Source organism: Octodon degus, unplaced genomic scaffold, assembly GCF_000260255.1.
Source record: "Octodon degus isolate 3935 unplaced genomic scaffold, OctDeg1.0 scaffold00310, whole genome shotgun sequence".
Lineage (NCBI taxonomy): Eukaryota > Metazoa > Chordata > Mammalia > Rodentia > Octodontidae > Octodon > Octodon degus.
In genome coordinates, this window is record NW_004524886.1 from 1191478 (window position 1) to 1208967 (window position 17490).

At 58.1% G+C, this 17490-nt stretch overlaps 1 protein-coding gene across 10 annotated transcripts in view; it reads left to right on the forward strand.

The window, feature by feature from the left end:
* The window catches only part of Obscn (obscurin, cytoskeletal calmodulin and titin-interacting RhoGEF), a 94148-nt gene that overhangs the window by 56010 nt on the left and 20648 nt on the right, over positions 1-17490 (forward strand). For all 10 annotated transcript variants that reach the window (XM_023707743.1, XM_023707744.1, XM_023707745.1 and 7 more), the window contains 27 exons: positions 138-404; positions 926-1198; positions 1547-1822; positions 2119-2406; positions 2517-2804; positions 3486-3859; positions 4730-5597; positions 6276-6554; positions 7755-7833; positions 8096-8214; positions 8365-8562; positions 9006-9038; positions 9136-9234; positions 9481-9699; positions 9953-10013; positions 10229-10299; positions 10851-10973; positions 11114-11253; positions 11665-11865; positions 11950-12032; positions 12384-12557; positions 13056-13212; positions 13353-13469; positions 13549-13713; positions 13794-13952; positions 14042-14219; positions 14677-14790. In XM_023707743.1, the coding sequence (XP_023563511.1) occupies positions 138-404; positions 926-1198; positions 1547-1822; positions 2119-2406; positions 2517-2804; positions 3486-3859; positions 4730-5597; positions 6276-6554; positions 7755-7833; positions 8096-8214; positions 8365-8562; positions 9006-9038; positions 9136-9234; positions 9481-9699; positions 9953-10013; positions 10229-10299; positions 10851-10973; positions 11114-11253; positions 11665-11865; positions 11950-12032; positions 12384-12557; positions 13056-13212; positions 13353-13469; positions 13549-13713; positions 13794-13952; positions 14042-14219; positions 14677-14790 (5403 nt within the window). The remainder of the gene's footprint in view (positions 1-137; positions 405-925; positions 1199-1546; positions 1823-2118; positions 2407-2516; positions 2805-3485; positions 3860-4729; positions 5598-6275; positions 6555-7754; positions 7834-8095; positions 8215-8364; positions 8563-9005; positions 9039-9135; positions 9235-9480; positions 9700-9952; positions 10014-10228; positions 10300-10850; positions 10974-11113; positions 11254-11664; positions 11866-11949; positions 12033-12383; positions 12558-13055; positions 13213-13352; positions 13470-13548; positions 13714-13793; positions 13953-14041; positions 14220-14676; positions 14791-17490) is intronic.

Below are 17490 nucleotides of genomic sequence, written 5' to 3' on the forward strand. Positions count from 1 at the left end.
ATAGGCAGCTGTTGCCTTGCTGTCGCCTATCAATGCTGCATGCTTGCCACTGCAAAGCTGCTGACCTGACTGGTGGAGGGGGAGGGCAGTGCAGTGCTGTCTGGAGCACTGATGGTGTCCGGCATGTTGGCCGACAGATCCCACGGTGGAGGTGGTCAGTGCCATGCGGGACCTGGTGGTGGAGGAGGGCAGCTCAGCTGAGCTCCTCTGCCAGTACTCACGGCCTGTGAAGGCCATGTGGAAGATGGACGAGCGGGAGGTGTGTGCAGATGGGCAGCGTGTCATCATAGAGCAGGACTGGACCGTAGCCAGGCTCATCTTCAGGCCGGCCCTGCCCTGTGACAGTGGCATCTATTCTTGTGAGGCCGCGGGCACCTGTGTGGTGGCACTGCTGCAAGTGCAAGGTGAGGTGCCTGGAAGGCAGCTGCAGCTGGCAGGGAATGAGGGGCAGGTGGTGACAGTCAGCCTTTGAGGCAGGTGACCTGAGCGGGCAGGGACAACCTTGGGAATTGGTGCACTTGTCACACTTGGGGCAAGTAAGAGCTGGGTTAGGGGTGGCTGCCACTGAGGGTGGCTTCCATGACAAGTTAGGGCAAGGAGAAAGACCACCGTGAATTGGACTGGTATCTAGCATGAGCAGGAAAGGAGAGGCACCATAGGCCTGAGTGCTGTTTGGGGTACCAGCCCTGATGCGTGGAGAACCGAGCAGAGGGTGGGCTCAGCCTGCTGTTGGGGTTGCGTGGGGCAGGCTGTGCTTCCTCTGTCTTGGGGGGCCAGGGAGATGGGGATATCCCAAGTGGCCAGGTACCTGTGCCATGAGAGGTGCTCGCTGGGTGGTATCCTGCTTGGCCCCATGTCATTTGGGGGCCTCTCCCAGGGCAGTGTTGGGGACCCTGTGCCTCTGAGCCACTTCCTTTCCCTGCAGCCAAGAACATGGTGGTCCGAGGCCTGGAGAACGTGGATGCACCCGAGGGGGGTGAGGCACTGTTTGAGTGCCAGCTGCTGCGACCAGAGGTGGCGGCACACACGTGGCTATTGGATGACCAGCCGGTGCGGACATCAGAAAATGCTGAGGTCGTCTACTTTGAGGGTGGCCTGCGCCACCTGCTGCTGCTCAAGAACCTGCGGCCACAGGATAGCTGCCGGGTCACTTTCCTGGCCGGGGACGTGGTCACCTCTGCCTTCCTCACTGTCAGAGGTGACCTGGGATGGAGGGGCATAGGGATGGGGTGGCCTTTGAGACCTCTGAGACTGATGGAGCACAGGTGGGGCCCTGGCAGGGTGCTGACTCGAGGTTGGGGGAGAGCTCAAAGGACCCATGCTGGGGGCCTCTTCCTGGCCTGGGGCATTGCCAGCCTCTGGGATTCTCTCCAGGTGGCTGAACTCAGGGCACAGGAGCTGGGAGATGGGATGGGAAATGGGCTCGAGCCCACTGCCAGACCAGGCTCTGTGGGCTGTGGGCAGGGGGGCTGCCCACTGGAGGCTGCTGGAGAGTGAGGGTGTGTGCGAGCCCAGGTTCCCCACTCATCTCCACTGCACCCCACAGGCTGGCGTCTTGAGGTCCTTGACCCCCCTCATGATGTGATGGTGCAGGCTGGTGGGCAGGCCCGCTTCTCCTGCACACTCAGTGAAGTGGTACCCGTGGGTGAGGCCACCTGGTATCTCAACGGGGCGGCAGTGCTGGCAGATGACTCGGATTGGAAAGTGACCTCCGATGGCAGTCACCATGATCTGTTGCTACTCCGTGCCTGTCCATCCCACACTGGCGAAATCACTTTTGCTGCCCGTGACGCAGTGGCCTCAGCAACACTGTCTGTGCTGGGTGGGTTGGGTTGCAGCCTTGGGGAGGGGACAGTGGGTTCTCTGTGGTCCTGCCCGGCACTATGGGAAGCTCTCTTGCAAGTGTAGTGGGGGCAGGCAGGCAGGCGAAACAAGGATCTTCCATGCATGATGCGCTGGGGCTCTTGGTGGCCCCACTCCTAGTGGCTCGGGTAATGCTCTCACACGGCTATGTTCCTTGTTCCCCACCACACACAACAGGGTGGGGCCTGTGTCTGTCCCTGGTGGCTGCTGAAGGTGGCAAGCCCTGTGGACGCACTGACCTCTTCCTCTGTGCAGGACTCCCAGACCCCCCAGAGGATGCTGAAGTTGTGGCACGCAGCAGCCATGCAGTAACACTGTCCTGGGCAGCTCCCATGAGTGACGGTGGTGGTGGTCTTTGTGGCTACCGGGTGGAGATGAAGGAGGGGTCCACGGGCCAGTGGCAGCTATGCCACGAGCTGGTGCCAGGGCCTGAGTGTGTGGTGGACGGCTTAGCCCCTGGGGAAACCTACCGCTTCCGTGTGGCAGCTGTGGGCCCAGCCGGTGCAGGGGAGCCTGTGCATCTGCCCCAGATGGTCCGGCTGGGTGAGTAGTCCTTCTGCCCTGGCAGGGAACTGGGCCTGGGTGTGTGGGCTTGGCCCTACAGTGTGCCTCAGGTGAGGGACCTGTCCTTTGTCCACATATTGTCCCTACAGAGCCTGCTGAGCCTGGGCCTGCAGATCTCAAGCCTCACATGCCCATGGCCCCTGAGGCCCGGCAGGTGGCAGCTGGTGAGGATGTCTGTCTGGAACTGGAGGTGGCTGAGGCTGGGGAGGTTGTGTGGTGCAAGGGGACTGAGCACATCCAGCCCAGTGGACACTTTGAGATCATCTCTCATGGCCAGCGACAGATGCTGGTGATCAGGGACTTCAAGGCTGAAGACCAGGGAGAGTACTGCTGTAGTCCTTCCCGGGGCCTGGACACCACAGTGGCCACCTTCCAGGGTATATCCTGGGTTTGGGATGTTGGGGAAGGACCGAGGTCTGTGAGATACCCCACAGGAAACCCTGCCAGGTGTCCCTCCCTCTGTGCTTGCAGCCCCGGTGTCCCTCTGCTTCCAGTCATGCCCTCAATCCCTTCATGGCCTTGCAAAAGTGCTGGTGTTCCCCCCACATCACCCCAGCTCACTGAGCCTGCTTTGGGTGATGAGTCTGTTTGTCATTCGATCTGCTCACCTCTTCCCCACCTTGAGGCACCCCAACTCTCTGGCCCACTCTTTGATCCTAGGACCCCGTCCCTAATCTGAGTGCCCCTCCCCACCAAGTCTGTCCCTACACCAGCTGTGGGCATCTGTCTCCTCCCTGGTGATAGCAGAATAAGTCCTGTGTGCCTCTCTGCCTTCTTTTCTAGTAGCTGGGAGAGGGAGGGCTGACATAACGTTTGTTGGACTGGACAGATCTGTCTCCTTTGGTCATCATGTGCCCATGCAGGAGACAGATGAGCTGGCCTTGGAAGTACTGCCAGGGCTGGGGTACAGAGCTTTTAAGACCCTGCGGACGCCTCTGGTGCCAGGTGTAAGCACGCGTCCATGGAAGCCACAGCGCAGGGCCTGTGCTGATCTGTAGCAAAGGTGGACTGGGGTCACGCCCACCCTAGCCTACTGACTAGTCTCCTGCTTTCCTCAGTGGCACTGAGCCCCAGCTCTGGAGATGAGGCCCCCATGCAGCCCAGCCTGCCCCCAGAGGCAGCCCAGGAGGGAGACTTGCACCTGCTCTGGGAGGCACTGGCCCGGAAGCGCCGCCTGAGCCGCGAGCCCACACTGGACTCCATCAGTGAGCTGCCCGAGGAGGACAGCCGCATGCGGAGCCTGCAGCAGGAGGCAGAGGAGGTGGCACCTGACCTCTCTGAGGGTTACTCCACGGCAGACGAGCTAGCTCGCACTGGAGAGGCTGACCTCTCACACACCAGCTCGGATGATGAGTCTCGGGCAGGCACACCCTCCTTGGTGACCTACCTCAAGAAGGCTGGCAGGCCTGGGGCCCCCGTTCCAGCCAGTATGGTGAGCTTGTCCCACCTGTAGCCATCCATCAGTCCATCTGCCCCTCATCCACTCTGTCTGTGATCTCCCACTGTTTTTCTTTCTTTCTTTTTTGTTTTGGCGGAACCGGGGATTGAACTGGCGGAACCAGGAGGAGTGCTTATTCTACTGAGCCATCTCCCCGGCCCCTCCCACTGTCTTTCATCTGTCCACTTAGCCTGTCCCCATCCGTCTACCCATCCATGATTGTTCTACTCATCTGTCCATTGTTAGGTTGTCCATTTCCTCACCTGCCATCTATCACTCCTGTATCCACCGCATCTGTAACTGAGTATGCACCAGTCTGTTGGTTGGACTGTCCCCTACGTCCGTCTACTATTTCTCTACCCTTTCAGTTTTCTAGTTCATCCAGTTGTCTGTTCCTCTGTTTGCCCACCCATCCATCCCATTCCCATGCATCCATGTTTCCTCCCTTTTGTACTTTCATGTTTGGTTATCTGTCGATTTGCCTATACATCTGCGCAGCCATCCACTCATCCATGTTCCACTGTTTTCCATCCATTTACTGACTGGCCAGTCTACTCAAGCCTTTTTCCTCAGCCCACTCAGCTGCCCTCTGCCTGCTGAGCCTCCCTGCGTTCACCTGCCCGTCTGTCTTTCTGGGTATACATGCACTTTCTATACACACATCCACAGCTCTTGTGCTGCTGTTGAAGCTCTCTGAAGAACTGAGACTGGCTCCTCTTCTTCCTCACAGCCGTGTTAGGAGGGGCCTATGGGTACCTGGTCTTCAGTGATGCCTGTGTGGCTGCCCGTGGGTGGGGACAGGACAGAGTACTGGGCTCTGATGCTGCAACCTGCCTAGTGTGACATTGCATTCTGTGCCCCCAGCTTGGGCCCCTTGCTGCCCCCTCTGTGAAGCCCCAGAGACAGTCAGAGCAGCCCACCACTGTGTGTTCACCTCCGGGAGACTCTAGTGCTGAGGGTCTGGGCGACCCCCCCATGGACAAGGCGGCTGTGAAGATCCAGGCTGCCTTCAAGGGCTACAAGGTCCGCAAGGAGATGAAGCAGCAGGAAGGGCCTGTTTTCTCCCACACCTTTGGGGACACGGAAGCACAGGTGGGTGATAACCTGCGGCTGGAGTGTGTGGTGGCCAGCAAGGCAGATATTCAGGCCCGCTGGTTGAAGGATGGCATGGAGCTGACAGATGGGCGACACCACCACATTGACCAGCTTGGGGATGGCACCTGCTCTCTGCTGGTCACTGGCCTGGGGCACACGGATGCTGGCCACTACACATGTCAGGTGAGCAGCAAGTTCGGCCAAGTGAGCCATAGTGCCTACGTGGTAGTCAGTGGCACGGAGAGTGAGGCTGAGAGCTCCTCAGGGCCTGAGCTGGATGAAGCCTTCCGCCGGGCCACACGGCGCCTGCACTGGCTCTTCCGCACCAAGGGCCCGGCTGAGGTTTCAGACGAGGAGCTCTTCCTCAGTGCAGACGAGGGCCCTGCAGAGCCCGAGGAGCCTGATGGGCAGACTTACCGTGAGGATGAACATTTCATCTGCATCCGCTTTGAAGCCCTTGAAGAGGCCCGTCGGGCTGCCACCTGCTTTCAGGACATGTTCACCAGTATGGGCACCCAGGTGGACATCAGCCTCATGGAGCAGGGGCCTCGGGTGGTGGAAATGCACATTCGCAAGGCAGCGCCTTTCCCTGCCATGCCCCTGGAGCCAGCGCCTGGCCTGCTGCCCTCTAATGCTGGTGAGTGGGCAGCAGCCTTGACACTCAGTGCGGGGGCTGAGGAGGGAAGAAAGGGAGGCTGGCAGTGTCTGGAAGCAGTGGCTCCTGCAGTCAGTCCCAAGAGTGCTGCGGGGGATACTGGGTGCTGGCCCTGGGGCGGCTGCGTCAGCCTCTGAGCCTCAGGTTCCTCTCTTACGATGAGAACACGAGCAGCTGCTTCCTGCAGATTTGTTTCCCTTCATAAGACTTTGGGGTGTAATAAAAGGAGGATTCCTTGTGGTCTGCCCTGCCCCCCCCCCCAGTTGAACATAACTGTCCCATGTAACGTGCACTTACACATCTCTGGGACATTAGCAGGTCCTAGGTGCTGACCCTAAGCTTCCTGATGCCGGAAGCTTCTCTTGGGTTTTGAGCACTTCCACACTTGAGACCTCTCAGGTCACACAGCCATCACCTTTCCTGCCTGCTCCTCTCCTCCATCCCTTTGCCTCTGGTAGTGGAAACCTGGAGTCTGAGAAGGAATAATTAGCGGGGAGAAGGGAGAAGTCAGCAGGCAGCCTTAGCCCCTTTTGCTTGCAGGCGTGAAGATGAGCTAGAGAATGCTGCATGTTATGCATGCGCCTGGGCTAGGTGTTGGCCAGAGCCGCTGAGGTCATCACCTGCCTAGGGTGACTTGGGTTTGCCTATGCCAACCCTCAGCCCCTATGTTCCTGACGGAGCTGCAGAACCAAGAGGTGCAGGATGGGTACCCTGTGAGCTTTGACTGCATGGTGATAGGCCAGCCCTTGCCCAGTGTGCGCTGGTTCAAGGATGGGAAGTTGCTGGAGGAGGACGACCACTACATGATCAATGAGGACCAGCAGGGTGGCCACCAGCTCATCATAACCGCCGTGGTGCCCACAGACATGGGTGTCTACCGTTGCCTCGCTGAGAACAGCGTAGGCGTCTCCTCTACCAAGGCTGAGCTCCGCGTAGAGTGTAAGTGCTGCCCAGGTGGGATTAGGGTGCAGGTGTCTGCCCAGGCAGGGTTGGGACCTCGTGTCTCCAGTGAGGATTTCCCAGGAGCCGAAACCTGTAGGGATCCGCTGGTCTTACTGAGAATGGTTCTACCCGGGGAGACACGCCAGCAGGAATGAGAAAGATAGACAAGAAGACAAAAGCTGGGCTAGGTGGTCGCTAGTCTGCCTGATGGACAAGACTAACTCCACGAACAACAAAATGATCCTTTATACTTTTGCTGTTTGTAACACATGACACGAGATTGCTTAGTGACTAATAGCTGGTCTGAACCCAACAGGATGTTTTTCTCAGGACTGAGGTATCTTGTTTGCTTTAGGCCTGAGGCCCAATCCTACCTACACACATTTTATCAGTTTCCTAGCTTCTTGGGGCTCCCAACAGAGAACAAGACAGAGTACCCTCTGGGGCTGTCAGGAAAGGGGCCAAGGGATCTTAGTTTTTGTTACTGGTGTTCCGTGACTTAATCACAGTATTCTTTGCTGTACTATAATATCATTTCCATTGTCCTTAAAGTTAATGGAATGTCTTAGAACTCTGGTTTATCGTTTTCCTTAAGTTTGTGGTTTTTGTTGTATTTTACCATGGTTCTAGAGATTGAACTCAGAGCATGCCGACAAACGTTCTGCTGCCTACCACTGATCCACATGCCCAGCCTTCTTGCTTTTTGTCTTGAGATGGGGCCCTTACAGTGCAGTCTGGGCTGAGCCTCCTGAGTGCTAGGATTACAGGCATGCACCACCATGCCCACTTTTCTGTGAGACCTGGTTCTAAGGCTTCACTTTAGGGCTTCACCCCTTCCAAAGATCCCCTCATGGCAAAGCCAGGGGTCAATGTTAAGATCAGTCTGTGGAGGACACAAAGGCTGTGCCCATCGCAGAGGTGTATCCAGGCCTTGCTGTGGACATGGCCTGAGATCCAAGGTCTCTGCTATCTCTCCAGCCTCCTGGCTGGTAGAATAGAGCATGAAGTTCCTTCACTGTCACTGCATGGTGCTTAGGAAGCCTCTGTGACAGTGACAGTCTGGTGGGCTGGTGGTAAGCCATGGGCTGGGACCCACCCTGGGGCAACCATAGGTGGCTGCTCCTCCCAGACACTGGGCTGAGGGACTCCCAGCTCAGCCCTGTCCTTGGCTACCTCCAGCTCTCCCTTCCTCCCCAGTGACCAGCACAGACTACGATACTGCAGCCGATGCCACAGAGACCTCGTCCTACTTCAGCGCCCAGGGATACCTGTCCAGGTGGGGCTGCTTGGGGACTGGAGACACCTGGCTGGGTGGCAGTCTCGCAGATGGTAGAGGCTGATGGTCAGGACCTATAGTGCCCAGCCGATGGGGTGTGGCCTGATCCAGCTGGTCCTGGAGCCTCCCATCAGGCCTAGTGGCCTCTGTCCCTCTGCCCTAAACCACAGATTCCACCCACCTCTGACCTCTACTTCTGTGGCCCTCCTGGCCCTCTCCCTGGTCCACTCACTGACTGCCCCTGTGTTTGTCCTTCCACCAGCCGGGAACAGGAGGGCACAGAGTCAGATGAGGGGCAGCTGCCTCAGGTGGTAGAGGAGCTGAAGGACCTGCGGGTGGCTGTAGGCACACACCTGGCTAAGTTTCAACTCAAGGTGAAAGGTAAGGGCTGGGACATGGGCAGTGGACTCAGGTGGGCATGTAGGAGGATGCAAGGAGACAGTGACATGGTGGTTACAGGGCTCTCTCCTTTGGACACGTGGTGCCCATGAGGAGGTGGCCCTGTACTGACTGCTGCCCTCTGCTTCCCAGGCTACCCAGCCCCCAGGTTGTACTGGTTCAAGGATGGTCAACCCCTGACCCCATCTACCCATGTCCGCATGACCAATAAGAAGAGCTTGCACACATTGGAGATTGTTACGATCACCCGGGAGGACACTGGCCAGTACTCAGCCTATATCAGCAATGCCATAGGCGCTGCTTACTCATCAGCCCGGCTGCTGGTCTGTGGTGGGTGCTCCAGGGCTCAGGCAGAGCTGTAGCCCTCTGATAGTGTCCCCCGTGGGCAGCATCACTGTGGCTGGAGTGGGCAGGTGTCTGGGAGAGGGGTAGGCCCCTTTGTGGAACCACATGGAGAAAGGACTTTGGCAAAGAAAGGTCCACATTTTCCTCTTGTCACTGGAAGTTAGTTCCAAGTGTGACCTAGGTCTACCCTGCTTCACAAGTGTGACTGACCCTTGGCTGCCACATGCATGAGTGTGCATGGGATAGTTCCAGCTGAGACCCCAGTCCCTATAGGGGTGGGTGGGTGCTGCTGCCTGTTCTGGCCCACCAGCTGATGTCTCAGCCAGGGGTAGGGAGCATCTGCCCACGAACTGGGGCTCCATGGTGCTGCGGCGCATCCTGTGGCTGAGGGGGCAGTGCCGCTGATGTCTGGCCCCTGTATCTTCCAGGGCCTGAGGAGCCAGAGGAGAAGCTGGCCTTAGGTAAGTGGCCCTGGTAGGTAGGCTTAGATGCCATCCTGGGCCAGAGGCACAGTGGAGGTTCTTGGGGTGCCTCTAGTGAGTGCCCTACACCTTCCAGATGTTCATGAGCAGCTGGTTCCACCTCGGATCCTGGAGAAATTCACCCCCAAGAAGGTGAAGCAAGGTTCCAGCATCACGTTTTCTGTGAAGGTAGAAGGTAGGTGATTTTCGGGGTGATAACTCTCTACCTCCTCCCAGAGAGTCAGGAATAGCACTCCCATAAAGACCTTGATTCCTGCAGTCCCTGGAACTAGGTGCTGGACCTATCTTCCAGAGGGGGGCGGGGGGCACGGTTTGGAGCCACCCTGGGCTCTGGGGTCAGGTGGGTCCTGCCCAGGGTACGCTGTGTCCCTGGGAGGCCAGACCTGGATCTACTCCCATGGGGTTCCTGCTTCCCTCCCAGGCTGCCCAGTCCCCACTGTGCATTGGCTCCGGGAGGAAATGGAGAGGGGTGTGCTGTGGATCAGTCCCTGCACTCCAGGCTACACAATGGCCAGCTCGGGACAGCAGCACAGCCTGGTCCTGCTGGATGTGGGCCCGCAGCACCAGGGCATCTACACCTGCATTGTGTCCAGCGCTGCCGGCCAGGCTCTGTGCTCTGCTAGTCTGCATGTCTCTGGCCGTGAGTGGGGTGGGTTGTGGGGTGGGGGTGGTATTAGCAACATTGGGGTATAGTCTTTCTCCCTGTTGGCCTGGGACCTGTCTGGGCCTCAGGAACAGATTGGCCCCCAGCACAGCAGTTTTGGGATACACTTCAGCCTCCTGGGTCCATCCCTGTCCCCTCTTGTGGCAGTGTGGTCACCGGCTGGGAGCTGAGCAGGGCGGCCTGGGCTTGGGTCGGGGGCCTCGCCTGAAGGTCTGTGCTCTCCTGACAGGGCCCCGGGAGGAGGAGCCAGAGAAAGCCAAGGCAGCCCTCATCTCCTCTTTCCTGCAGGGGTGAGTAGGGACCTGGCCAGACTACAAGGGCTAGGATAAGGATAGGAACACCCTTCCCAAGCAGGCCTTCTGTGCCTCAGTTTCCACACTGTAATGGGGGGACTTCCTGGGAACCTGCTGGCACAGGGACCCTTACAGTTGCATCCTGACCTGTTGCCCCAAGCCTTGGTGGGCTGTCATACACCCCAGCCTCTCAGGATGCCCCTTTCTTTCAGGACCACTCAAGCCATCTCTGCACAGATGTCAGAGTCTGTGGGTGTCACCAGCCCAGCCGGGCAGAGGAAAGGTATGGGAAGGGTGAGCACTCGAGCCCTGTGCTGGTGGGAGTGTAGGTGAGGGCTGCCCAGGTCTAGAGCCTCCAGGACCAGCTGGCTGTGGGCTCTGGGTCAGGGTCCATCTTCTCAGGGGTGAGCTCCGGCCTTGGTCTGGGTTAGAGCTGTTTCTGACCTGTGCGCACCTGGGACAGGTCAGGTCCCACAGGCTGGTGGGTGCCTAGGTACCAGGTCTGGGGGTAGACACAGCACAAATCTGATGGTGGGTCTGACCCTCTCTCGGCTCTGTGCTCTGATCCCTCGCCCTCCACCCTGCAGCTGCGCCAGCCACCTGCTGTCTCTTGGCAGTGCCCGCTACCCTGGTCACCCACCGCCCCTCTGGCCAGCCCTGATCCCTCCTACCCACCACCCTTTCTGTCCACACCTCAGCCCACCCAGATGCTCACGAGCCAGTCTGGCTCCGGCCCTGTGTGGCCAAGCATTGCTGCTCCTGTAGGGTAGCCCCTTGTTGGCCTGCAGCTGAGGCTGCCCTGCAGGATGCTGGGTAATTGTGTGCCCCCCCAAGGGGAGGCCCTGGTGCCCGAGGAAGCACGTGGCCACCTGTGCCTTGCCGAAGTGGGCACAGAGGAGTTCCTGCAGAAGCTCACCTCACAGATCACTGAGATGGTGTCTGCTAAGATTACACAGGGTGAGACCATGTCCGCGGTGTGGGGACTGTGAACCCTTGTGCTAGGCCCCCAGGCCTGGCTCTGTCCTGGCCTCTGGGGTCTGAGGCAGTTGGGGACAGTTTTTCTAGGGCATTGTGATCCTGGTTCCCTCTCCCTCTAGCTAAGCTTCAGGTGCCTGGAGGTGACAGTGATGAGGAGTCCAAGACTCCATCTGCATCCCCCCGGCATGGCAGGTCACGGCCCTCATCCAGTGTGCAGGAGTCCTCCTCAGAGTCCGAGGATGGGGACTCCCGTGGTGAGGTGGGCGATTAGGGTGGAGGGGCAGGCTGGCAGGCCTTGGCTTCCCAAGGCGTGAGGCTGAGCTGGGTGCCCCCGTCGGGTCCTGCAGACTGGCTTCCTGGTAGAGGCCTGTCCACGCACTTGGATGAGTCTAGTGCTTGCAGTGCCCCATTAGGTCTCAGTGTGGTGGGTGGCATGTGGACACACGAAGTGTGGTGGCCCCCTTCACCAGCCCCCATCACCAGGCCCCTGTGCCTGGTGTCCACTGTGGGTGGCAGCCCGGAGGTGTGTGTCACCTCAATACTCCTGCCCTAAAATCTGGGCCTGCCAGGCCTGGAGTTCCCTCTTCCCTCAGATCCTTGAGGGCAGCTGGAGCCTTGGTGGCCTGGTGTCCCTCTTCTGCCCTGCTCAGTGCGCCACCCTCCCTGTCAGATCTTCGACATCTACATGGTCACTGCCAACTACCTGCCTCTGGGGGCTGAACAAGATGCCATCGTGCTTCGGGAGGGGCAGTATGTAGAGGTGCTGGATGCTGCTCACCCACTGCGCTGGCTTGTGCGCACCAAGCCCACCAAGTCCAGCCCCTCCCGGCAGGGCTGGGTGTCACCCGCCTACCTGGACAAGAGGCTCAAGGTACCAGTGCCAAGAGAGGAGATGGGTGGTCACTGGTCATATCCTCCTGTGGGGCTGTAGCCTAACCTCCACCTGCCCTCACAGCTGTCACCGGAGTGGGGTCCCCCTGAGACCCCTGAGTTCCCTGGGGAGGCCATGTCTGAAGATGAGTATAAGTCAAAGCTCAGGTGAGAGTGTGCAGGGCCAGGGCAGCCTGTCTCCATAATGTGGCTCCTGTGGCTGGGGCCTGGGGGCTCCACATGCTTTTTTCTGTGGGCCACAACTGCTGGGGTCATTCCTGGGTGGCATAGGCTGAGGACAGAAGGCAGCTCACTGCCCCGGTCCTGTGACATCCCACTGGCAGGGTCACTGGGTGGAGGAAGGGGTGCCTCTATACCCTTCACTTGCCTTGGATAGGCAGTGGTAGCTGCAGCAGGAGGCCTTGCCCCACTGAGTAGCACAAGGAGTTGAGGCCCCAGGGGAGCTGATACAGGCACAGCCACATTGCCCCAGTCCCCTCATGGCCGGCCTTCTCCCAGTACTGTCATCCGGGAGCTGCTCACTTCGGAACAGGAGTTTGTGGGCGAGTTGCACTTCCTCCAGAGCCACCATATGCAGCATCTGGACCGCTGTCCCCATGTCCCCACGGCTGTGGCCAGCCAGAAGGAGGTCATCTTCCGCAATGTGCAGGACATTGGCCGCTTCCACAGCAGGTGGGCTGCAGGCTGAGGGCCAGGCAGAGATGGGCAAGACATGCTGCCTGACCCAGTTTACTATCGGATGATGTGCATAGCAGCTTACACACAGGAAGCCTGCCACACAACCTCACATGCATGCACACATACACCTGTGGGAGTTTGTGAACACATGCACCCCTCACCCACCATGTGCACACCCTTACATGCTTGTCTGTGCCAAGAACATGCATATATGTGTACACGTGCACACATATGTCTTGCATACATACCCATGCACAGACCTTCACATACTTGTCTTGTACACTCATGCAAGGCATGCAGGTGTGCATTGCACATCCATGTACACACACACATGTATCTCCCGTGTACAGGCGTTACAAATGTGCAGGTAAGCATACATTAACATAACACACTGTGTGGCATAGACATACTGCAGCACACATATGCATGTATGCACACATACATGGGTACACAGTACATGTGGGAGCCTTAAACATATGTTTTCTGTGGCAGCTTCCTAAAGGAGCTGCAGTGCTGTGACACAGATGATGATGTGGCCATGTGCTTCATCAAGAACCAGGAGGCCTTTGAGAAGTACCTGGAGTTCCTGGTGGGCCGGGTGCAGGCTGAAGCCGTGGTTGTCAGCACTCCAGTGCAGGAGTTCTACAAGGTGCCCTGCCCAATGCTCCAGAGCCCAGTGTCCTGGGCTGCCCAGGGTGTGAGCTGTGTCACCTAGCCATCCTGATTCTCCGAGTGACCCCAGCCAGGGGTGTGTGTGCTCTCATCTGACATTCATCCCATTCCCTGCAGAAGTATGTGGAGGAAATGCTGCCGGCCAAGGACCCCGCACAGCCCCCACCACTCCCGTTGCAGCACTACCTGGAACAGCCGGTGGAGCGTGTACAGCGCTACCAGGCATTGCTGAAGGTGGGGCCTCGGAGCTGGCAGCATGGGCCTGGAGAGTGGGCTGGGGCTTCTCCACACTTGACTGCCCCTTGTCCCTCAGGAGCTGATCCGAAACAAGGCCCGCAACCGGCAGAACTGTGCGCTGCTAGAGCAAGCCTATGCCGTGGTGTCCGCACTGCCACAGAGAGCGGAGAACAGGCTGCACGTGTCTCTCATGGAGAACTACCCTGGCACCCTAGAAGCTCTTGGGGAGCCCATTCGCCAGGTGTGCCATGGCTGTGGGGGTGGGCTTGTGTTGCGCACTGGGGCTGGGTATGCAGACTGACCAAACACCTGCCTCCCCAGGGCCACTTCATTGTGTGGGAGGGAGCCCCGGGAGCCCGGATGCCCTGGAAGGGCCACAACCGCCACGTCTTCCTCTTCCGCCATCACCTGGTAATCTGCAAACCCCGGCGGGACTCACGCACTGACACCTTCAGCTATGTGTTCCGCACCATGATGAAGGTCCGCAGCCCTAGGTGGGCCTTACGGGGCAGGGGCCTGCACTCAGCTTCCCAAGCCCTCCTCCTGCTGATGCTTACACCCTTCTACAGCTAAGCAGCATCGACCTGAATGACCAGGTGGAGGGGGATGACCGTGCCTTCGAAGTGTGGCATGAGCGTGAGGACTCTGTACGCAAATACCTGCTGCAGGCACGGACAGCTGTCATCAAGAGCTCGTGGGTGAAGGAGATCTGTGGCATCCAGCAGCGCCTGGCCCTGCCCGTGTGGAGTGAGTGTTGGTGTCAGACTGGGTTTAGGGTGCTCACATGGCCTGGCTTTGGGCTTTCCCCACAGCTGGGAGTTTCCTAGAAGGTCAGCACTGGGGCTGTGGGGGCTCTCCAGGGGCTTCCCAGAATCCCTGAGCACATGTTTGGCTGGGCTTGATTCACATGAGCTGACTCACTGGGGATGAGAACACGTGTGGACCCCAGGTGGGGGCATCTGTGGACCCCTGTCAGGTGAGAGGGGTCTGCAACCACATCTGTTACTCAGCCAGCATGGCATCTCCTACACAGCTCCTCCTTTGTCCTGCACTACTCCTACCTTGGCTGGGTTGGGTGTTGGATGGTAGCCATACCTGCAGATTTGGGGTGACTGGCAGGGTTGGGGCAGCCTGCCAGGGTAGACCTGAGGGGGCCATATACGTTACCTTCCTCTCAGTGTTAAGTGCCCGTGTGTCCTTGCAGGTGCCCCAGAGTTTAAAGAGGAGCTGGCTGACTGCACAGCTGAGCTGGGTGAGACAGTGAAGCTGGCCTGCCGTGTGGTGGGCACCCCAAAGCCTGTGGTCAGCTGGTTCAAAGGTACAGTCTGGGGCCGGGGTCCTCAGCCTCTTTGCCCAGATGCTTGCCTGCACCAGGCAGAGCCCCCCAGGGAGAGGTGGCTGCAAAGGCCCAGGATGGGTGTGAGGTCAGCAGGGCTGAGGCATGAGAGACCTGGACGGGTGCGGTGTGACCAGGCACTGACAGTCTGGGAACAGGTGACATGCAGAGAAGCTCGTGACATCAAGTTACAGGAGTGAGTGGGGGAGGACACACAGAGACAGAGTAACAACCAGGACGGCTTCTAGGCACTGTGTCTGAGAGCCTGGTGAACAGAAAGCCACTGTGATGCTGAGGCAGACACTAACCCTCGCCTTGCTCCCCCATTCCCTAGAAGGCTCATGTGCCTTGCAGGCCAGGGTTACGATAGCCGAGGACCCAGACTGAGGCTAGCGAGCGGGGCCCAAGCGTCACCCTGTGAGCTTTCAGTTTGCCATAGTGGTGGAGTTGCCTGATGGCCCCATTCTGTCTGTGGCAGGGGGTGTTGCCAGCCAGGGGAGACCCTGAGCCTTGGGCACTGTGAGGGGGCTTTGCACTGAAGCCTTGAGGTGTCCTGAGCAGCAGAGGGACAGACACAGAGGTCATCCATCACTGTGGCTGTGCTTCAGGAAGACCTGAGGACATGGAGAAGAGTGGGGGCCTTGCCACCATGCTGGGCTGTGCCCAGGGACTGTGCTGTGTCCTGTGTGCATTTAGAGGCTACCCTGGCTAGCTGGGGACTTTGGGTCCAGGAGGAGGCTCAAGGACTGGCCCACTGCGGTGAATCCACTGACAGAGGTGGGAGCACATAGGGGAGCAGCCACTGCAGACAACAGGGCCTGGCAAGGGGACAGCAGGCAGCTGGCGTGCTGCATGGTTTCAGGTGCGGCTGTCGAGGCCCCAGGTGCAACCCGGTTTGAGACAAGGCAATGTGTTTGACCAACGCTGCTGGCCAAGGTAGATGTGGAATGAGGGCCCAGAGGGCTGAGGCTGTGACTCCAGGGTCTCCAGAGGGAGGAAATGAGTGGAAGGAGTGGGTCTGCGAGGAGAGGCAGCCACAGGGTGAGGTCAGGGCACCTAGTGCAGCCGCCCAGGGCCAGAGCCTTGCACCCTGCAGGGCTGCATGCACAGACTTGTGAGGGCACGTGCAAACTGCATACACCCGCGAAGAGACACACCCATGCGTGTACACAAACAATGCATATAACCTCAGAGACACGCTTTATCTGTTTGTGCCACATATACCACACATGTGTGACATGATCCTTATATGCACACACGGAGATAATGTGCATATATACAAAGTATATACTGGGTACACAGTACACACCATGCCTATGTACACATATATACATACATACAAAAGATGGATTTATACATAAATTCACGTCAGACACTACAGATACAGGCATACCACAATTATGTACACATGACGCTGTGTATACATAAACATTACAGGCTCACATGGACACCACATGGACATACAGAGGCTGTGCACATAGACATAAACACTGCAGTCACACACATATATCATACACATGTACACACGGAGGCTGTGCACACATAAACACTACAGACACACACAGACATACCACACACACACGCACAGGAGGCTGTGCACACAGACACGTGCCTGCCCCATGGTTCATGCCTGCTGGCTGATCAGTTGCACAGCCAGGCAGTGTTCTGTGGCTTTTGTTCAGTACAGCAAGAGTTCATCTGTCAGGGGACAGCCTTGCCCAGTGTTTCAAGGGCAGCGGCTTTGTTTCTGGTTGTTCCATGTGGCATAGCTTGGTGTACCTCTAATATACAGGGGGAAGGAAAAAAAACAGCAGAGACCACCAGACTTGGGCGAAGGCAACATGCCTGCAACTGATTGTGCAGGCAGAGTGTGGTGAGACTGCTGCTCTGGGGCTGCTGGTCAGTGTGGTGGCCCCCAGAGGCTGCTGTGTTCATGCCGTAGGCAGCAGCTGCAGGGAGCTGGCAGTAGTCCACTGCCACTCGTGACCTTACCGCTGCTGCCTTGGGATCTGCTGACCTAGATCTGCCCTTCTTTCCCTATCAGCCCACTGGGAGGGGACAAGGATTGGGGCTAGATGTAGTTGTGCTTTTTCCTGGGCCTTCTTCATGGGTGTGTACTGTTGGATGGGTACATCCCTCCAACATGTCTGTGGCTGAAGAGCGAGACATCTGGGACATCCATCTGTCCAGGAGCAGAGGCCAGTGCCCTGAGCTTACCTCATGCAGGTGGGCAGATGGCAACTGCGCATCTGTGTCCTGCGGTTCCTGCTTGAGGTTCCTGGCACGGTGGAACTCAGGCTCTGGGTGTGGGGAGGCCATGGACATTGTTGGGATGTGTGGACACATAGGCCTGGGAGTGTGGATGTTGCAAGACAGGGCTCTCTGGAGGGTGACATCCCCTCCTGAGGAAGGAAGTTAGTCTGTCGCAAACACAGGTGATTAGTGTGACATTTTCAGTTTTCACTTTTCTTTTTTTGGAAGACGGTTCATCACCTTTTCTTCATTATTTTCAGCCTTTTAAAAATCTTCTATTGTATTTTACACAGAGGGTGATTTATAAGACTGGGCTCTGCTGTGTGCGTGCTGCTTGGGCACCATGTGAGGGGCAATCAGGGTGACCCTCAGGGTCTGGCTCCAGGGAAGATCTGCTAGGGTGGCCCTGACTTGGTGGTGGAGGAGTCA